Source organism: Dendrobates tinctorius, unplaced genomic scaffold (genome assembly GCF_039654945.1).
Source record: "Dendrobates tinctorius isolate UK_male_01 unplaced genomic scaffold, ASM3965494v1 ptg000019l, whole genome shotgun sequence".
Taxonomy (NCBI): domain Eukaryota; kingdom Metazoa; phylum Chordata; class Amphibia; order Anura; family Dendrobatidae; genus Dendrobates; species Dendrobates tinctorius.
Window position 1 is genome coordinate 85317803 of NW_027361687.1, and position 23076 is coordinate 85340878.

The following is a 23076-nucleotide window of genomic DNA, read 5'->3' on the forward strand; positions in this document are numbered from 1 at the left end:
ATGCAAAACAAAGCGAGGTCACTGGGTTTCTTTAATAAGCGTGGTTTCAAGCTTTAATCAGGTGCAAGGCATAAACAGTGAAACACAGCAAAGTGCGTGCAGGGGCACGCCAAATGTTCAAGGCATAACACGTGCTAGAAAACATACCAGGGTCCAAGGCAGGGTATGTGCTAGGAGACATACCAGGGTTTCAAGGCAGGAGGATGGCATTGGACTCCGGACTACTCTCAACGACCGACAGGATCCAGGCATCAGGCTGCGGAAATCAGCTCCGGACATCAGTCCGCAGTCATCTGGTTCTGGACTTTTAGCAGGTCGGCAGGTTTCAGGAATCTGGCAGGCAAGCCAGGGTTCAAGGCAGGGTGTGTGCTAGGAGCCACGCCAGGGTTCGAGGCAGGGTGCATGCTAGGAGCCACGCCAGGGTTCAAGGCAGGAGACATGCCTCACTGGCCAGTGCACATGGCTGAGACACAAGCAAGCGGCACGACTAAGGCACAGGAGGTGGGCCAGGGGCAATCTGTCACATATGCCTGTCCTGTGTGACATGACCTGAAGGCCAGTAACTAAAACAACAAAACTGACAGGTGACACTGTCATGTGTGATGCGACCAACAGGTCGGTACTGAAACAACTAGACAAGGGGAAGGAAAAACCAGACAGGGCAAGGAAAAGACAAAGCAAGGAGCGGACCCTAGGCAGAAGCACAGAGCGGCGTCAGAGAGAGTACAGGAAAGAGAGTGTGCCAGGAGGCACCACAAAGCAAGGCAGAATACAGAGCTAGCAGCGGAGCGTAGGCCGAAGCCCAGAGCCGGGTCAAGGAAGAACCTTGAGACAAACCTGGAAATGTGCTGGAGAAGCACCATAGGTCAGAGAGCAAAAATGGTGCGTGTGCCACGAGGCACAACAGAGCACCTGTCATGGTCACGTGTGACTGGACACACTGCCTCCAGCAGGGCGAATATATATGACACGCATGACCCTGGATACACTGCCTCCAGCAGGGCGAATTTAAATAATAGAACGTGCAGCCGGATACACTGCCTCCAGCAGGCAAACTTCAATAGTACACTTATGTCTGGATACACCGCCTCCAGCAGGGCGAATTTCAGAATAAAGGGGAAAACCAGGAAAACAATTACAATGGTGGCCCTGCGATAGGGAATGGGGACGTGGAGACCTCCTGCACCCCCCTGAGTCAAGTGTCTCTACACTCCTATCGATCCCTAGGCCGGTTCCGCACTGGGCGCCAATCAGGATACCTGAAATCCCTAGCTCGCCCTGAACCAATCCCTTACTAGTGAAGTGGACGGTGCAGAAACTAATCCCACCACTGCACTAAAACACACATTGAGGAAAGTGACAAACAGGGAAACACCACTTAGCTTTGCTCTGTTGCTAATGCTCCAAGCAGCAGAGTCCGACGCCTGAGTGCATCTTTTCCTCCAACCGGATCCAACACCTGAGTGCAGTTTTCCAGCAACAGAGTCCCGCATCTGAGTGCAGCTTTACAGCAACAGAGTCCAGCATCTGAATGCAGCTCTCTTCCAGCAACAGAGTCCAACATCTGAGTGCAGCTTTCACCATAGCTGCCACTCCACCAAGCTTTGCAAGAACTCCACACTGACACCATAGCTGCCACTCCTCCAAGCTTTGCCAGAACTACTTGCTGACAGCATAGCTGCCACTCCAGGATTCTGACTGAGCTGCCAGGAACTCTCTCTAGCTCCTTTCTTCATCAAGGATGGTTGGAAAAGACCAATATCACCAACAGTGAGTGAGAACACCTGACACACCTTTATAGTTAGGAGCCAGAGTCTCACACCTGTTAGAGATTCCCATGCAATAACACTCACCACCACCGGGGCCTAACTAGAACAAAAGACACCACTGTGCAATAACTCCAATGACCACTGGGGGCAAAATCAACTCCAAGCAACCAGCTCAACGGAAAAAAAGGTTACTTATTCAAAACCTAAGAGTCAGTGATAAGCGGTCATAGAGGAGCGCTTAGGAAGCAACCCAGGGGCAGACAAAGATGTCTTGTCTCCACCGCAGCTCCAGCCGAAAACCTCCAATGGAGGATAGGAGCAATGAGAAAATGGAAACGATCTTAGGAGCGCAGGAAAGAGACTCAGACAAGAGATGGGTTTAAACCACAACGCGTTTCGATGGAGGATCCGTCTTCATCAGGTGTAAGTTTATTAATGACATAGGGGATGAGGTATTTGATTGAGGGAATCCAACTCCCATTTAGAGATTTTTACCCTGTCCTCTCCCTTGAGGATTGACTCGCATAATTCAAAAATCACCCATTTTTTTCAGGTGGTACAGGGCCACCAGCCAAAAAGAAAAAGGGAATACGAGGATGCAGGGGCAAAGGCAAACACAAAAAAAGCCTTTGGGCAACCTGTGGGCCCTCCAGTGAGAGAACCAGCAACAACCCTGACAATTTAGATGCACGTTCCAGCATCTTCAATTTGTCAGACTATAATCTTAATGATGATGAAAGGTCACTTTTAGAACGGGGCCTATCGTTTTGTCCAGATTCACCACTGAATGTTTTTAACCTCAAGTTTCTGAATGAAATCATTCAGATCAAGGTAACTATACAACGTCACTTTTTAATTGAAAGCAATAAGGTTGACAATGGTTCTGCAGCGGATATTCCCTCCACCCAAACAGATCCATTTTTGCATGTGGCCCCAAGAAATGCCCATAGTCAGTTCTATCCTCTTCACCACAAAGGGTCACATATAGAAACATTCCAACAGCTCATCTTTAAGGAGGTTCGCTCGCTATCCCCTGGTAAGAAGTTAATTACTAACCTGAGCACTGGTGAAAAGGCAGCCATCAAGTCCCTTCGTGAGAATAGCAATATTATCATAAAAAATGCGGATAAAGGAGGTGGGGTGGTTATAATGAATAGGGAATCCTATATCAAGGAAGGGTTCAGATTACTCAATGATCCCGATTTCTATTCTAGGCTGGACCATGATACCTCTTTAAATTCTTTTTTATTCAAGATCCCTAAATTCCTCAACATCCCCCGTTTCAAAACTCCATTCTTTTACTTTTTACCAAAAATCCATAAGAACCCGCTTAACGCTCCTGGACGCCCTATAATTTCCGGCATTGGCTCAATTACGAGTAATCTATCCCATTATGTAGATCTCTTTCTTCAGAAGTATGTTATGGGTTTAGATTCGTATCTTAAAGATTCCTCCCACCTCATTGATTCCCTTCAAAGAATACAACCTATTCCTAATTGCCTTCTTGTCACAATGGATGTTCAAGCACTCTATACAAATATATCTCATGATAGAGGCATAGAGGCTGTAGATCAATTCCTTTCCATTGATGCATTATTGCCCCCCTTCAAAGGGAATTCCTAAAAAATGCTATTCATTTTGTGCTTAATAATAATGTATTTTCTTTTGAACATTCCTTCTTTCGCCAGGTCAAGGGCTGCGCGATGGGGACGAGATTCGCCCCAGTTATGCAAATCTCTTCATGGGGGCATTTGAATCTCTCTTCATCGCGTAGTCCAACCTGGCATTGGGCAAAATAGCCTTTTATAGACGCTTTGTAGATGATCTGTTCATCATCTGGACTTGCACAGAGGAGGAAGCACTTGAATTCATCCGCAATCTAAATTTGAATGCCTGGGGCCTCCACTTCACAGCTAATACCTCCACTACGTCCATCCAATTCCTGGACCTGTTGGTACATGTTGATAAATTGGGACGGTTTTTCACCACCACACATTTTAAAGAAGTAGATGTGAACAGCTACCTTAGTTTCAGCAGTGGTCATCTACCCAAGTGGATTCAGAACATTCCATATGGGCAATATTGGCGTATACGAAAAAATTGTACAGAGGATACTGACTTCATTGAGGAGGCAAAAGTTCTGAAACAGTGGTTTCAGCAGAAAGGGTACCCTAAAAAATTGGTCCAGGATGCATTTCTGAGAGCCAAAACTTTCACACAGAAAGACTGTATAAGCAAGATTCCGAGTAATAAAACGGCTTGCTCTTCTGGTACGGAGCTAGGTAGATGGAGTTTCGTTACCACTTTCAACCATTCCTATGGGTTGATTAAGAAGCTCCTTACCAAGTACTGGTTCATCCTGAAAGGGGACCCAGTTTTGACCAAGCATATTCCCCCCCGACCTAGAACGGTATTCCGCAGAAACCGCACGTTAAGGAACCTTGTTGCACCAATCAACAACACCTTGAGTTCAGGTTCTCTATCCTCTCTCCCAATTTCTCTGAACCCTGGTTGCTATGCATGTAGAGCCCCCAAATGTCTTTGCTGCACCTCCATTTTAAATAGGGTACATGAATTTAAATCCAACACTACAGGTACCTCATATAAAATTAATTTTCATGTTAACTGTCAATCTATTTTTGTGGTATACTTGATTGAATGTGGTTGCGGCCTACAGTACGTAGGTCGAACCATACAGATGATGCATGCTAGATTGAATAAGCATCGACAGAATATCCAAAATGGCTTTCTCCTGCACAGCCTTTCCAAACATTTTTTAACTGTGCATGAAAAAAATCCAAAAACTTTGAAACTAACGATTATTGACCACATACCTGATACCGTGGCTGATCGCTTCAACAGTTTAATCAATAGAGAAAGCTTTTGGATATTCAAGCTTGGCACACTTGCCCCTGAAGGTCTGAATTTAACTACAGATAAAGTGACCAGATAACTTTATTTGCCTTTTTATCATCAGTGCGTTTTACCTAGATGCTATTGTTTACATGCTTTTATTATTAATATGGGTTCTCGCTTTTTTATTGGTCTTTTTACTGGTCTACTAACCTGTTAATAATTTTATTCATTTTTATCTATATTATTTTATTGCTCCTTTTTGCACATTTTATACATTTAAAACTTGTTTACCTCATGCTGTTTTATCTCACGTTTTATGTAGGTTGTTTTTATTTCTTTTTTTATAATATTTGATGTCATCTTGTCGTAACATGTGACTATCATAACATGTGACTGTTTTGACTGTTGTGATTGGCTGCCTCCCATTTAAATACCCCATCCCCTATGTCAATAATAAACTTCCACCTGATGAAGACGGATGCTCCGTCGAAACGTGTTGTGGTTTAAACCCATCTCTTGTCTGAGTCTCTTTCCTTCGCTCCTAAGACCGTTTCCATTTTCTCACTTATTCAAAACCTGTCATATCCAACCTGGATCATGACAGCACCAGGCAGAGAACCGGCCTATGCTCCGCTGCTAGCCCTAAGCCCAGAGCCGGGTCAAGGAAGAACCTTGAGACTAGCCTGGAAATGTGCTTGAGAAGCACCATAGGTCAGAGCAGGAATGGTGCGTGTGCCAGGAGGCACAACAGAGCACCAGGCAGAGAACAGGGCTAGCAGCGGAGCATAGGCCGAAGCCCAGAGCCGGGTCAAGGAAGAACCTTGAGACTAGCCTGGAAATGTGCTTGAAAAGCACCAAAGGTCAGAGCAGGAATGGTGCGTGTGCCAGGAGGCACAACAGAGCACCAAGCAGAGCAAAAGCAAGACATGGCAAAGCAGGCAAAGGCAGAGAACACAGGAAGGACTACAAGTCAAAGCATGAGAGAGACAAAACATGCCACAAAGGACAACACAAGACATGGCACAGGACAAGAGGAAGAATACAAGCACAGAGCGTCTGCAGAGACGCACGACAGGGCAGAGTGCAGGGGCACAGAATACAGGGAGCGACCAAGCAGACCAAGCCGACATGCAGGGAAGCAACACGGTAATCAGGCCCCGACCATAGGAAGGGGTGGTCTGATATAGGGCATTAGCACCTACACTTCCGGGTCAGGACCATGAGGGGATTTCCGGTTCAGTTTCTCCAGGATCATAGAGAGCATTGCTAGATCAGACTGGACTGGACCATAGAGAAGGTCACATGATCAGGGGCTCCAGAAACACCGAGAGGCCAGCTGGGCCAGACAGTGCTGGAACATAGGAAAGGTCACATGATCAGGGGCTCCAGAAACACAGAGAAGACTGCTGCCTCAGACAGTGCTGGAAAGGTCATATGATCAGGGTCTTCAGGAACACAGAGGATTGCCACAGGCAGAGCAGAGACAGCTGGTCACACAGCCAAGGCATGCAGCCACGAGGTGAGGTGCGCATGCACACTGCTCCAGGCATCTTGCAGAACAACAGTCACGAGGTGCATGTGCACACTGCTCCAGGGATCTTGCAGCTTAAGACATGAGAGACCTCCAGGGCGCCCACAGGGACCTGTCACTGGGGGCAAAGCAGCATGCCAGGCATGGCAGGTGTGACAGCACCAAATGCCACCCCTTTTAAATAAAAACACTACTAATTATATTCTTTGGATAAATTTTGGCCACAGTCTACAATTTTATTAACAAACAATAATATAAATCAATTATAAACCATAAATATTAATACAATCTGTATGCAAAGATGAGGGGAGGGTTTTGGGAGCTAAAAGATCTGGCTTTATATTTGGCAAAACAAACGAAACTCGACCACCATGTTACCCTCAGCAGTTCATCACCAGCTCGGGGGCAACATACATCCCGTTCAGGGAAGACTGAACACCAAAAGCTCCCGGGGTAAAACCCCGTCCATAGCCCATCACCAAATGCCAAATCAACCCCACACCATTTCCAACTGCCTGGAATTTACTTACAATTCCATTCCTCTGACCAATCAGCGTCAACTCTAAGAACCCCACCCCCTGCCAAACACAAACTGCCCTGACCACTTCAGGCTCCTGAGTGCACCAACGCCACCAATGCTCTCTCAACCCCCTCACTGTATTGCCAATGCCCACAAATCGATGCCTATCGGTTTTAAATGAACCCCATCTTCCAACCAATAATTTCCAACCCCCGATTCCAATTCAAATTGTCTGACGCTTATACCCCCATTCCTGGATCCGAAACTTGATACTGCCCAATCAATTTCAGCCTAGCCCTATTAATCCCTTTTAAAGATTTGGCCGCCCTCCACTGTTTCCTAGGTACAATATCCAACCACACAGTCAATACGCCTGGAAAAGATTACCACAACCTCAGAAAATCAATATGAATGTCCCTGATCAATTCCCAAACCGTCCTCACTCCCAAGTCATTCCCACACTTATGCATAACCAAAATGTCCGGTGATCTATCCAAACGGGCGGCTCTGGAGAACTCGGACAGGACGCTGCTCCAAACCATCCCCCTAAATCCTAGCCACCGAATTACCACTTGCTCTCTACTAAAACCCAATTGCCTACCGTCCGGCCTTACATCCTCCTGCAACGCCCTCCCAATGCACGAACGAATGTCCAAAGGTTCAAGCTAATAAGGGGTCACCACCTGAAAATACACAACAATAAGCAATTCAAAACAAGTGCCTTAAATTCTGCCGGTGTAATTAATGCGGTACATACGTTGAGTAACAGTCCGAACTCCACCTGCCAATTTGCCGTATCGCATCAGCACCTAAGCCAAGACTATCTGTCTCTGAAGCAGCCCCGATCTCAAAAGAGTGTGACCCATAAATACCGGGGGTAAGGCCCAACTCTTGCAATCCCCTATTGAGAACTGCAATAAACTGGAAACGAGACAAAAATGCCCCCTCCATCTGACACAACAGTGGGCCCACCCTCCCTGGCCACAAATGCCAATATGATTCCAAGCACCTTTCCGGGCACATCACTGACCCCTCAACTCTCTCAAGCACCACACATCCACCCCTACCCAACTGATCATTTTTTGACCGCCTCATCCAAAAAACAATGTCCCCCGCCCAGAATTCCACATCTTCTGCCAACAAGCCACCTGTTCTGTCTCTGCTACAAGACACGAGTTCACATATTCGCATTGCCCTAAAAAAGACTAAAGAAAACGGTAGCCTAAACCGCACCAATTCAAAATCACAACAACAAATCATTTCCAAATCTCTACCCAATCTTTCCAACAAGCTGAACGATATTGGTCTCCGCCTGTCAAAACTCTGATTGCCTCTTCTAAGACACCTTAGAGCCTGTTTAACCAAAAATGTCTGTGTGACATCCACCGATCCTTGGAACTTAAAACCAAAGGCAAGTCCGGTAATAAATTTGTTCACCTTAGAAACTGACCAACCCATTTCTGCCGCCTTAGCAACTAGAAATAACACTACCAATGTCTTATCTTCCTCCAACTCAACCGCAATCCACCGCGATACCCAGCTTCGCCATACTCGCCATGATGCTTCCTATGATGACCAGGTCTGACTCATAACAGACTCCCAAATTAGCCTTCCTGCTTGTCCATAATCACCTGCCACAAGTGCAAAGAGCATTCCGTTCCGAAGGCTTCTGCTTCTGGCACCAACTCCCGGAAACGTTCCCACTGGAAACAAGACACTGCATCCGCTATTGAGTTTTGCACACCTGGCACATGCACCGCACAAATCCAGGCATTCAGCTCAAGGCAACAATGCACCAGCTCTCTAACCAACTTAATCACAGGGGGGGATGAAGCTGACAAGCTGTTAATTACTGACACCATGCTCATATTGTCTCTCTTATTGGCAAACATTTCTCCCCAAATTGAAACCACTACAACAAAAGGGAACAATTCAAACAAAGCAAGATTTGCCACACCGTCAAATCATCCCTGTGTTCCTTATTCCAATGAATGAAATGGTGCACCGCACGCACCCCTGCTGTCACCCCAGACAACCTGCGGCAAAATGTTCTGCCCATGGGCATGATCCTGCACACGAAGTTCAACCTGCCCAACAACGACTGCAGCTACTTCAACATCACCTTTTGCAGCTTCCAAATCCTGTTCAACTCCTGCCTAAGTAACAACAATTTGTCCTCTGGTAACCGACACTCCATCCTCTCTGAATCAATTAGTATACCGAGGAAACTCAAAACAGTGCTCAGGCCTTCAGTCCTTTCCTTCGCCTATGGTACCCCAAAACGCTCTGCAATCCACACTATGGCCACTAATACTTTCGTACGTAACAATGAATCCAGAGGACCTATAAACAGGAAGTCATCCAAATAGTGAATGACGGACTGAACCCCGGCAACGTCCCTCACCACCCACTCCATTGTTTGCGACATTCAATACCTTTTTGAACATGAAATTGTACAACCCATCGGCAAACATCTATCCAGGTAGTAACTACCTTTCCATAAACAACCCAACAATGGAATGCTGTCCGGATGAACCGGTAGTAATCTGAAGGCCGATTCAATGTCAGTTTTAGCTAACAAAGCACCCTGGCCGTATATGCGCATGCTCTGCACTGCCGTATCAAAAGATGTTTATTCCACAGAACACAACTCCTGGGCAATACCATCATTAACTGACCGCCCTTTAGGATACGATAAGTGTTGAATCAGCTGAAATTTATTATGCTCTTCTTTCGGCACCAACCCCAAAGGGGAAATGATCACCCCCTCCACTGGCAAAAACTAAAACGGACCTACCATCCTACCAAGTTCCACCTCCTTTTCCAACTTAACATCAACTACCTCCGGATGCAATGTTGCAGACCGCAAATTCCTAACCGAAAACGGAACAACATGACTAGGAGGGGGAATCCTAAAACCTTCTGCAAAACCGTTCATAATAACCATAGCCTTCACCTGATCTGGGTACCTACTTAGAAAGGGGGCCATCTCTAGAAGTCTCCCCGGGCTGTCCCCCTTGACCGGCACTCCTTTTCCTTTTTTAAAACATTTTGAAGCTCCATGTGAGCTCCCATTACAGTGGGAACAGATGTGCTTAAACTTACAGCCGTTGCCGTATTTTCACTGGCCGTCATTAAACTGCTAGCATGTTTCAGATTTGTCCTTTCCTCTCTGCATCCTCTGAGTACCACTTCTGTGTTCTACCTGCTGGTTGATGCTATCTCCCATGAAATGACTGCCCATACCTGGCTGGAGCCATAACTTTCAGCCAAAGCCCAATATCCTTTTGGTCCCACCTAATCTCCGGCCGTACTGCCTTCCGTTGCCTAAACTGCTGTATACTATGAGTTATTTTTAATGGTTTCAACACTCCAATTAATTAATACTAGAGTTGAGTGACTTTTGGTTTTTTAGGGTCGCGTTTCGTTTCGTGAAACCCGACTTTTCCAAAAGTCGGGTCGAGCAAGATCGTCCGATTATAGGGAAAAGTCGGGGTCGTCCCGAAACACGAAACCCAATGTAAGTCAATGGGGAATAAAAGTCGGCAGTGAGAGGAGGACAGGAAACACACCTACAGTGCCCATTTGAATGCCAAAAGCATCAATTCTTCTTACTTAAGCTTGTCAACCTTAATTAACTTCATAATACAAGTTACGCACTGAAAAATGGGGGTTATTTGGCTAAAGTTGTGGGGGGTAGGGCTGGCTCCAGGTTTTCATGTGCCCTGGGCAAAAGAGCGCCCCTTTAACACATACCACAACTCATCATGCTCCGATACGGCAGAGAAATAGCGGTATAGTACAATGAAAAATACTTCACTTTTTACATCTCATGACGAGGCCCATCTATTTCTCCATACAGAATCATTGGTCCCATATAATGTTTGAAACAGTATATGATGAGCTCCACATAATGCTACAGTATATGTTGGTCCCCATGGATGAAGCTCCACTGTCTTACGGGCCCAAATAATGCTCCAAACATAATGGGCCCCATTTCTAATGCTCTAGTGTATAATGGGCCCTGTAAATGCTGCTCCAGTGTCTGATGTCCACCTTTGGAATGTTCCAGTGTATGGTGGGCACCATCTATCATTCTCCAGAGTATAGTGCTCCCCAAAAATTGCTGTCCCAACATTGAAAACAATCAAATAAGTCTCCTCGCTAGGGAATCCCTGTACTTGTCTGGACTCCTCGTCGTCCCCATCTTCCATCTCACTGCACAGTATTTCAACTTTGCAAGTGCTGTGATCCTGAGCAAGCAGGGGGGGGCCCACTCGTTGGCGACGGCACTGGCACAGGGCCCCTGATAGTACGGTGGTGTGTCTGATGGCGGGTGGGCCGAACCTGCACTTTCATCTGCAGCTTCCTCTTTCTCACCGTGTAAGATGGAACTGTATATGGGAAGGGTAACCTGAGTTTCATCAGGGTCAGATTCAGGCCGTGTAGCGTGCGAGGGGAATGTAGTGGTCTGGGTCAATGTACCAGCAGATTCATCGAGCAGTGGCTGGGCATCAGTGCACTTGTGTCGCCCCCAGAAGTACGGTCGCCACAGTGGCATTACCTTCTTCCTAGGGAGTGTGATGTCATGCTAGGGAGCAACGAACGATCTCTCTAGCAGGTTAACTGATTGGGCGGTGTTATTCCCACGAGTCATGACCCTCCAAACAGCGTTCATGAAGGCAAAGTGTTTGTTTTACGTGAGCAGTATGGTTGCAAAGCTGAACCTTAAAGGAATGTCCAGAAGGGCACCACCAGGAGTGGAGCCTACGGTTAAATTCGACTCCACCTGGAAAACCTCAACCATGCCAGCTACAGAACAGATGCACACATTGCAAGCTTAATTCCGTTAACGAACGAGACTCCGTCATGCCCCGCGGTCCGAGTCCGGCTTACTAGAGGGACACGTGAGGCTCTGGCACATGAGATTGGCCAATAACTGGTGTGTCATGCCATTACATGTCCGTGGCTGCATGTGCGCTACACTGAAAAGGCCAGCGTTTGTCGCTTACAGGTGCAGATAACCCGCTGAACAACGTTAGTGATGGGGATCACTGATGACAATTATTACCCGCGAACAATGATTTCCCAGTAAGTGCAGGTCAACTGCAGTTCCGGAATTAGGCCTAACCGTCATTCCTGAAAAAATGAAAAACTTACGTGTGCAAACCACAGGTGCTGTAGCTTGCTTAACAGCTCGCCAGCCGTTCTCACGCCCAGTATGGATTACACGTGATTGCACAAAGGTGAGAAAGGGTACCGTATCCCCGGATAACATGTATGGATAGCGTACACATTCAAAATATATGTCTGTACATCAGGAGGCAGGCTCAGATGGTGTTAGGCCCAGTATGGATTGCACGTGATTGCACAAAGGTTAGAAAGGGTACCGTATCCCCGGATAACATGTATGGATAGTGTACACATTCAAAATATATGTCTGTACATCAGGAGGCAGGCTCAGACGGTGTTAGGCCCAGTATGGATTGCACGTGATTGCACAAAGGTTAGAAAGGGTACCGTATCCCCGGATAACATGTATGGATAGCGTACACATTCAAAATATATGTCTATACATCAGGAGGCAGGCTCAGACGGTGTTAGGCCCAGTATGGATTGCACGTGATTGCACAAAGGTTAGAAAGAGTACCGTATCCCCGGATAACATGTATGGATAGTGTACACATTCAAAATATATGTCTATACATCAGGAGGCAGGCTCAGACGGTGTTAGGCCCAGTATGGATTGCACGTGATTGCACAAAGGTTAGAAAGGGTACCGTATCCCCGGATAACATGTATGGATAGCGTACACATTCAAAATATATGTCTATACATCAGGAGGCAGGCTCAGACGGTGTTAGGCCCAGTATGGATTGCACTTGATTGCACAAAGGTTAGAAAGGGTACCGTATCCCCGGATAACATGTATGGATAGCGTACACATTCAAAATATATGTCTGTACATCAGGAGGCAGGCTCAGACGGTGTCAGGCACAGTATGGATTTGACGGCCCAGATTACACAGCGGAGGAGCAGGGAGAGGTAAAGATTGCAAATGCTGGGGCCCTGCCCAAGCAAGGGGGGCCCACTCGTGGGCGTCGGTACTGGCACTGGCCCCTCATAGTACGGCGGTGTGTCTGACGGCGGGTGTGCACCACCACCGTCAGAGACACTTGATTGCACTATGAGGGACCCTGTGCCAGTGCCCGCACCCAAGAGTCGGCCTACCCACCTGTCCAGGGCAACGGCACTCGCACGGTGTCGTGCGCTAGGTGGTGACCCCGGCCATGGGGGGGGAGGCAGCACAGTTAGGGAGTTTTAGAAAGTGGCATATGTTGATGTTGGACATTCAGCTGATGCAAAAGGCGAAATAGGTCAAGTCCCCGGAAGTGGTGGACCAAAGCAAGCCATTTTTCTGTCACCCTATGTGTCATCAGGGGAAGGTGGGACAAAATCCTTGGAAACCCATGCATGGTTCATTTTAATGAAGGTTAGATCATCCACATTTTGGGTTGACAGACGGGTCCTTTTTTCTGTCAGGATTGATCCAGCTGCACTGAAGACTCTTTCCGATAGCACACTTGCAGCTGGGCAAGCGTGCTCCTGTAAGGCATATTGGGCCAATTCAGGCCAGGTGTCCAGTTCAGCGGCCCAATAGTCAAAGGGGAATTACCTGTGTGGGAGAACATCGATATGGGAGGAAAAGTAGTTTGTAACCATAGTTGACAACTGCTGTCTCCTGTCACTTTCCATCGATGCAGTATTACCAGTTGTGTGAGCGGTATTTGAAAAATCAGTCCACAATATTGTCATGAAACCCCTGTCTCCAACGCCACTTCTGCTGTGTGCACCACGAACACCTCTGCCAAGCTGCCCCCGGCCCGTACGGCTCGTGTGAGAACCATCACCGCTGCTGTGTGCTGGGAATGCCTCAAGCAACCGATTTACCAGAGTTGCTTGTTTATTAGCCAATATTAGGTCAAGGTTCTCCTGTGGCATGATGTTTTGTAATTTGCCTTTATAGCGTGGATCCAGGATGCTGGCCAACCAGTAGTAGTCATCGTTCATCATTTTGGCAATGCGTGGGTCCCTTTTTAGGATCTGCAAGGCATAATCTGACATGTGGGCCAATGTTCCCGGTGTCAATGATGCACTGCGAGTGCTGGTTGGAGGAGCACTTCCTGGCAAATCCACATCCCTCCAGTCACGCACAAAGCCTGTACCAGACCTTGCCACGCCAACATTTTCACTTGCCCCACGAGATGCATCCTTCTCCCATAAGTAATCATCCCCATCATCCTCCTCCTCTTCTTCCTCCACCTCGTCCAGGAGAGGTCCCTGAGCAGACAATGGCTGAATGTCATCAAGGATTCCCTCCTCCTCTTCCTCCTCATCAACATTGGCTGCAGACGCCTGCTCCTTAAGGTGCGTCAAAGTTTGCATGAGCAGACGCATAAGTGGGATGCTCATGCTTAGGATGGCGTCGTCTGCGCTTACCAGCCGTGTGCATTCCTCATAACACTGAAGGACTTTACAGAGGTCTTTCAGCTTCGACCACTGCACGCCTGTCAACTCCATGTCTGCTCTCAAAGTGCCTGGCCGTGTATCCTCCCACAAATGCATTATGGCCTGCCTCTGCTCGCACAGCCGCTCCACCATGTGCAGGGTGGAGTTCCACCTTGTTGCAATGTCGATAATGAGGCGGTGGTTGGGAAGGTGGAGCAATCGCTGCAGCTTCTGCATACGAACGGAGTGTACAGGCGACCGGCGGATGTGCGCGCACAGTCTTCGCACCTTCTGGAGCAGGGCTGTTAACTCCGGATAATTTTTGAGGAAGCACTGCACCACCAGGTTCAAGGTGTGAGCCAAGCAAGGTATATGGCTGAGTTTTGAAAGGGCTATGGCTGCCACAAAATTACGGCCGTTATCATTAACTACCTTGCCTGCCTCAAGATGTACACTGCCCAGCCATGACTCAGTTTGTCGCTTCAAGTACTCGGCCAGCACCTCGGCGGTGTGTCTGTTGCCCAAACACATCATCTGCTACACAGCCTGCTGACGCTTTCCACTAGCTGCTCGATAGGGGGACACATCGTGTGCAACAGTGGCAGCTGCAGATGGAGTGCTCGTACGACTGCGCTCTGTGGACGAGCTTTCGCTTCTGGAGGAGGAGGGTCGAACGCCTACAGCCAACTGTTTCCTATACCGTGGGCTAGGCAGCACTGTCCCACCACCGCTGTCTCCTGTGGACCCTGCATCCACCACATTAACCCAGTGCGCAGTGATGGACACGTAATGGCCCTGGCCATGCCGACTGGACCATGCATCAGTTGTGAGGTGCACCTTTCCGCTCACTAACTGCTTGAGTGCATGGACAATGCGGTCTTTCACATGATGGTGGAGGGCTGGGATGGCTTTGCGAGAGAAGAAGTGGCGACTGGGTAGGTCATAGCGTGGTACTGCATAGGCCATGAGTTCGCGGAAAGCTGTGCTTTCCACCAACCGGAAGGGCATCATCTCAAACGAGATTAGTTTGGCAATGTGGGCGTTCAAACCCAGTGTACGCGGATGAGAGACTGAGTACTTTCTTGACCTACTCATAGTGTCTGGGAGGGTGAGCTGGACTTGAGAGCTGCATATGGTGGAAGTAGCGGTGGACAGGGCGGACTGAGAGAGGGTTGGTGATGGTGATGGAGTTGGTGTTCTTTCTGATGGCCTAGAATCAGTCTTTCGTTGATATAACAGTGGGATTCCCTGACTGCTGTGGCCTTGCAACGACACCTCAACATTTGCTGCTGTGCTCACCGGTGGGCTTACAGTGGGGGAAACAATGTAGCGTTGCTGACTACCTTCGTTGTGATCAGTTGCACATGTGGCACTTGAGGTTTGGTGTTGTGTCCACGCTTGCAAGTGCATGCTGGTTAAATGTCTAAGCATGCAACTGGTATTCAAATTTTTCAGATTTTTCCCTCGGCTAAAGGTCTTTGCGCACTTCTTACAGATAACCTTGGCCTGATCATGAGGATTTTGGTCAAAAAAGTGCCACACTGCACTCTTCCTACTTTGGCAGACATTTTGCGGCCTAGCACGCTGTGATCTTTTGACCCTCTGGACAAGCTGTCCAGCAACTCTTTTGATGTTTGGAACCTGTCTTTGGAGTGCTCCGGGCCTTCCAGATAACAGCTGTTGCGATGTCGATGTCTGCTGTGGATGCTCATCATCTGAGCTATTGGAAGCAGCACCCTCTTCCCCCAATGGATGCCAATCTCGGTCAACAACTGGGTCATCCATCACCTCCTCTTCTATGTCATGTGCACCTTCCTCTGTGTCACCGTGTATGGTGGTATAGTGTGCGGGAAGGGGCACCTGAGTCTCATCAGGGTCAGAATCTGGCTCTGTACACTGCGAGGACAATGTAGTGCTCTGAGTGAATGTACCAGCAGAATCATCCATCAGCGGCTGTGCATCAGTGCACTCCATATCAGATTCATCTTGGCCTGGGTAATTCACCATTTCACTTGATAATCCAGGCATGGTATGTGAAAACAGATCCATGGAGTAATCAGTAGTATGGCCTGCGTCATCCTTCAATCTTGGTTGGGGTGAAGGACACAAGGAAAGGTGTGGTTCATGAACATGAGCCTCCAATGACGACTCAGTGCTTTTACTTTTTACAACTGAAGAAGAGGAGGCGATAGAGCTGGAGGCTGAGTCAGCAATGTAAGACAAAACTTTTTCCTGATGCTCTGGCTTTAAAAGCGGTTTGCCAACTCCTAGAAAACTAAGCGTTCGAGGCCTTATGTAGCCAGACGATGACGCAGGCTCAACACCTCCTGCATTCGGTCCTATTTTGCTCTTGCCACTACCATGAGATCCACCACCAACACCATCATTACCAGCTGCCAACCCCCGCCCAATTCCACGGCCTCTTCCACCAGCCTTCCTCATTTTTGGTAGAAATGTAGACAAAATCCAACAAACTATATAGTAATGTAAAACAAGGTACAAGGTGTCTATAGGACAGGGGAGATTTTGAATTTCTGCAGACACTTGTAGACACTGGACACTTTTGGATTGTGTGAGGCCCACTGATATCTGAGCGCTATGTCACAGGCTCGATGGCACAGCTGTGACAAAAGTGACGAGAGGATAAGGGAGATTTTGAATTTCTGCAGACACTTGTGGACACTGGACACTTTTGGATTGTGTGAGGCCCAATGAATATCTGAGCGCTATGTGACAGGCTCGATGGCACAGCTGTGACAAAAGTGACAAGAGGATAAGGGAGATTTTGAATTTCTGCAGACACTTGTGGACACTGGACACTTTTGGATTGTGTGAGGCCCACTGATATCTGAGCGCTATGTCACAGGCTCGATGGCACAGCTGTGACAAAAGTGACTAGAGGATAAGGGAGATTGGATTGCTTTTAAAAAAGTAGTTTGCAGAGCAGTGGGTAAACAGCAATTCCAGCCTGTCAGGAAGCCTTAAAAGGCAGCCCAACAACCAACACCACTGATACACCACAATATAGCCTCCCCTTGCACTGCACACACAGTGACTGGTGTGTTGTGCAGGCCAAATCGCTAGCAGCAGAAGCAGTTTTTTTTTCTTCTCAGCAGGACAAAAAAAAAAAATTGGGATTGCTTTTAAAAAAGCAGTTTGCGGAGCAGTGGGTAAACAGCAATGCAGGAATGTCAGGAAGCCTTAGAAGGCAGCCCAACAACCAACACCACTGATACACCACTATATAGCCTCCCCTTGCACTGCACACACAGTGACTGGTGTGTTGTACAGGCCAAATCGCTAGCAACAGAAGCAGTTTTTTTTTCTTCTCAGCAGGACAAAAAAAAAAAATTGGGATTGCTTTTAAAAAAGCAGTTTGTGGAGCAGTGGGTAAACAGCAATGCAGGAATGTCAGGAAGCCTTAGAAGGCAGCCCAACAACCAACACCACTGATACACCACTATATAGCCTCCCCTTGCACTGCACACACAGTGACTGGTGTGTTGTGCAGGCCAAATCGCTAGCAGCAGAAGCAGTTTTTTTGTCTTCTTCCCTGCCTAACGCTCTCCCTACAGAATCAGCAGCAACCTCTCCCTATACTGAGATCGGCAGAAGTAAGATGGCGGTCGGCGTGCACGCCCTTTTATACCCCCTGTGACGCCCACCAAAGCAAGCCAATCACTTGCATGCCCTTCTGAAAGATGGTGGTGACCCCTGCCTATGTCATCACGTTGCCCACAGTGTCCGTGGATCCTGATTGGCTGAAAAAGAGCGCAAAACAAACTTTTGAAACGCGACTTTGGCGCGTAAGTCGCCGACCTCGTGGCAGACCTCATCCTAGGGTCGGGTTTCGTTTCATGAAACCCAACTTTGCCAAAAGTCGGCGACTTTTGAAATTTTTAGACCCGTTTCGCTCAACTCTAATTAATACCAACTATTGATATAGTTTCAATCAGCTCTTTGAACCTTCCTAGAAGGTCATTGAAACTTGTTTCAACGAGATGGTCAAATTGTCCAAGCAGAGCAAACAACTGGCTTACACTTATCTACCAACAAAGGACCTTCATTGCCATAATTAGGTAATCTTGTGCTCCGAAGCCCCTCCTCCAGCTTGCTGTATTTTTGCTATGTGGCACACAGGATGCCCCCTCCAGCTTCCTGTATTATATACTGGTTAAAACAGGTATTGAGGGGATGTGTTTATAGCCAATGGACAATAGACTGGTGACATCATTCCCCATATGGTGGGGCTGGACACACCTTTTAGCTGGACATTTTAAAAGAACTAGGACACATGTTCTCTGGCTCTCTTGGCTTTTGGAGGATGACTGGTCGACGTCTATCTGAATAATGTAACGTATGAATAATGCTTGTTTCTGATTAATGCATTTGTATTTATAGTTTTATATTGTTTATTATTTGATCTTATCACTTATTAAGTAAATCAATTTAGTAAATTCAGTTCTTGTGTGAGCATTTTCTTATTCATCACAATCCATTGGAACCCTTACAATACAACTGCTCATCATACCGTAGCCATGTCTGACCCCCATATGTACGGTGCGCCTCCCCTATCTTGTCCAGATAGCAAAACAATCCCAAGCAATTCTCAGGAAACTTCTCCCTCATGACGCTTGCCAGTATCGCAAATGCCTGCAACCAGTTAACAAATGTCTGCGGAATTCAGCCACCAGCTCCAATTTTCCTCTTCCTCCTTCTTAGAAAAGTTTAATTTGGATAAAGGGAAGAAAGACAATACTAAGGGGAGGAGGGAGAAAATCTCCACATACTCATCCTGTCAAATCTTTTCCTTCACTTCTTTCGTTAAATGTGCTCCCAGAGGGCCTTCAAAACACACAAAAACCTCACTCCTCGCTCTATCATCCAACTTTACCGCATCCCCCATCTCCTTTTCCATCTGAACTGACACTGATACACCCGAAGATGCCACCTCTGCCCCCCCACTTGGTTTCAACGACTCATTCCCGAACTGAGACCCAGACCTCATCACTGGCAGCCATGCTCCCAGCGCCGACGTCCTGGCCCTGCTCGCTGCACCGCCCACTAATCTCCTTAGAATTTGAGACATACTGTGCAAAATATCCCTAAGACCCGGCACCTCTGCCCTGCTGTCATGCTCGTGCCTTGGCAGAATGGCGCGAGCCGGGGGGTTGTGGCCCCACTGAGCCACAAACCAGACTACCCTGGAAGGGGAGTGACTACGACAGCTACCTCGGTCTTCGCTGGAGCCTCTGATGGTGAGGTCAGGCTTGTGCAGCAGATAGCTGTCGGGTGCCACTCCAGGGGGGTGTCTGGCTGTGGCTGCTGATCCCACTCGGGGACAAGTCACTAGGACAGGTGTGACTAACAGGCAGGCTGAAACACAGGGCAAGCAGGCATGGCTGAGACACAGGGCAAGCAGGCACAGCTGAGACACAGGGCAAGCAGGCACGGCTGAGACACAGGGCAAGCAGGCACGGCTGAGACACAGGGCAAGCAGGTACGGATTGGAGACACAGGGCAAGCAGGCACGGCTTGGAGACACAGGGCAAGCAGGCACGGCTTGGAGACACAGGGCAAGCAGGCACGGCTTGGAGACACAGGGCAAGCAGGCACGGCTTGGAGACACAGGGCAAGCAGGCACGGCTTGGAGACACAGGGCAAGCAGGCACGGCTTGGAGACACAGGGCAAGCAGGCACGGCTTGGAGACACAGGGCAAGCAGGCACGGCTTGGAGACACAGGGCAAGCAGGCACGGCTTCGAGACGAGACACAGGGCAAGCAGGCACGGCTTGGAGACACAGGGCAAGCAGGCACGGCTTGGAGACACAGGGCAAGCAGGCACGGCTTGGAGACACAGGGCAAGCAGGCATGGCTTGGAGACAAAGGACAAGTAGGCACGGCTTGGAGACACAGGGCAAGCAGGCACAGCTTGGAGACACAGGGCAAGCAGGCATGGCTTGGAGACACAGGGCAAGCAAGCACGGTATATGAGGGAATGGTAGAGACCTTGTCACACAGCAGGTACCAGTACTGATTTAGGCAGGAAGGAGTGGAATATGAAGAAACAGGTTTGGACCTGTTCACACAGGAGGTGCAGGTATGGATACAGGCAGGAAGGAGTGGAATATGAAGGAACAGGTTTGGACCTGTTCACACAGAAGGTGCAGCTATGGATACAGGCAGGAAGGAGTGGAATACGAAGGAACTGCAGGAGTGCGGAGTAAGCTGAACCACAAGGTCTGCGGAGAGAAGCTGCAGCAAGAGGTTCTGCAGCGGCAGCAGGAGCGGAGCAAAGCTGAACCACAATGTCAGTGGAGAGAAGCTGCAGCAAGAGGTTCTGCAGCAGCAGAGCAAAGCTGAACCACACGGTCTGCGGACAGAAGCTGCAGCAAGAGGTTCTGCAGCGGCAGTAGGAGCGGAGCAAAGCTGAACCACAAGGTCTGTGTAGAGAAACTGCAGCAAGAGGTTCTGCAGCAGCAGAGCAAAGCTGAACCACAAGGTCTGTGGAGAGAAGCTGCAGCAAGAGGTTCTGCAGCGGCAGCAGGAGCGGAGCAAGGCTGAACCACAAGGTCTGTGGCGAGAAGCTGCAGCAAGCGATTCTGCAGTAGCAGAGCTAAGCTGAACCACAAGGTCTGTGGAGAGAAGCTGCAGCAAGAGGTTCTGCAGCAGCAGGAGAGGAGCAGGCAGAGCTGCAAGGATGCAGCGGCACAGACAGAGCAGCAAGGGTGCAGAGGCTCAGACGGGGATGACACAAGGAAAGACACAGCAGCGAAGGAAGCCAAAGACAAGGAGGCATGGGTAAGACAGACTTCAGACAAGGTACAGGGACAAAGACTCAAGGACCAGGATAATCTGCCTCCTGGCAGGCGGAAGGACGAGTAAACACAAAGCTAGGACCAAGACACAGAGACCAGGATATGCAGCCTCCTGGAGGGCAGACAAAGAACACAAAGCAAGGCTAAGAGTATTCTTACAGAGAAGAAGATACACAGAACAGGGCCTGGCTTCCTCAGCAGCAAGATACTAACTGAGTATAGACATTGCACAGGCCATGTTCAGTGGGTGTGGCGGATCTAAATAGTCGAGGGCTCTAGGTAATTGGTCAGTGACAGATTGAACAAGTGTACCCTGACTGCATAAGAACCAGAGAGTTCTGGTGCCACCCCCCTATACACAAATAGCCAGAAAGCATACAAGAGAACAGAGACACAGAGCACAGAGCACAGGACTGGCAGCAAACAGAATTCACAGCATGACCCGGAGCAGTGAGTAAGTTGGTGTGCGATGGAAGGGAGGCCATGCATTGATGCCAGCAGGGTTGTTACAGTACCCCCCCTTTACGGCCCCTCTTCCTCAAGCCTGCCAGAATGACCTGAAGAAGGAGTATTGCTGTGAGTTCATTTTCCCCTTCACCATTGAGGTCTGATGAACTCCCTCTTCTGGTGAAGGAAGGTAGTGAGGCTGATTACCAACCACCTGGGCAGGATGATGATGACTGGGTGACGGGAATTACTGACTGGATATAAGGCAGCTGACGCCCTTCTGCCTTGCTGGTGATCTCTCTGAGGGATTCTAGGAGACCAGTCTGATTCCTGCTCCTCAAAAGCTAAGTTTTCTGCTCTACTTTTTGCATTTGTGTTTTGGTTTTGTTTTGCATTGTTTTCCTTGATTTCTGCCATTCCCTGCTGGGGTGAGCTGAATTCCTTTTTGTTCTGTCTTCAGAAAATACCTGAGCACTGATATAGTCTTTTTGAAGCCTAGCGTCTTCAGGGCTTTTTTCCCTATCAGCTGTTGGCTCTTGTTTTGATAGGGTTTTGGCGGATTACAGACAGCAGCTTTTCTATCCTGTCCTATCTAGTTAGCTTGGGCCCCATCATTTGCTCAGCCTATCTTTCTATCTGTGTGAGTGTTTTTCATCTTGCTTCACCGTCATTATATGTTGGGGGCTGCCTTTTGCTTTGGGGTCTGCTCTCGGGCAGTTTAGATTTCCCTTTCTGTCTTTAGGCTATGTAGTTCTCCGGCTGTGATCGAGGAGTCTAGGGCACCGTAGGAACCCCCCACGGCTACTGCTAGTTGTTGTTGATAGGTTCAGAGATCTGCAATCCGATAGCTGCCAACTTCTCTGGTTTTCTGGACTTAGCTAGTATTTCTGTTTTTGCCTCCTACGGTGACTCATTCATAACAGAGTATGGAACCACACACAGTCCAGGCTGACACGATTCTCTTCAGGTCGGAAGGAGTATGTGGGCCATCAGGAATCCTAGCGTGCCAAGTCTCTTGGTGTCCAACAAAGTCAGCTTCCAACACAGATGGTACAATGACTTCTTCCTCCTGATTGGCAGAAAGCAGGGACTTGGAAGCTTCAGACTTCACCCCTACATCAGCCGGCCAGCTAGAACCTGAAGACACCTTCACCGAGTACATTTTTAGCCCGTTATCCCAAGAAAATTTGACCACCTCCTCCAGGTGGGTGGGAAACAGAGATACATAGGCCATTGTTTCCACCTCTACATCCACCTGCCACATGGAAGCTGGAGGCATACATACAGGGAGCCATTTCCGCCTGTTACCCTGAAAAAAATGGACTACCTCCTCCTGGTTAGAGGTTGAGTGAAGCTCTGTCTTGGGACCTTCACCACTAGGCCACAGGGAAGCTGAAGGCATACACTCTGGATCCATCTTCAGCCCTTTATCCTGGGGAAGAGAATTAAGAGGCAGGGATGCTCCAGTGAGCAGATGACAGGTATAGTCGCTGGGGATGTGTGAGGAGACTGAGACCGCCTCCCCCTCTTCAGAGGCATCCTCACACCTTGATTCGGCGACTAGCGAATCAGGCGAAGAAGACGACCTTGCTGATTGAATGCAATGCAAGGGAACCAGACACCTCT

At 48.4% G+C, this 23076-nt stretch overlaps 1 protein-coding gene across 1 annotated transcript in view; it reads left to right on the forward strand.

Annotated features, from left to right (window-relative positions):
* The first annotated feature begins 6017 nt into the window (after positions 1-6017).
* Positions 6018-23076, forward strand: part of LOC141082743 (Fc receptor-like protein 6) — a 35168-nt gene continuing 18109 nt past the window's right edge. Inside the window, exon 1 of the mRNA XM_073566662.1 lies at positions 6018-6144. Coding sequence (XP_073422763.1) covers positions 6060-6144 — 85 coding nt within the window. The 5' untranslated portion in view covers positions 6018-6059. The remainder of the gene's footprint in view (positions 6145-23076) is intronic.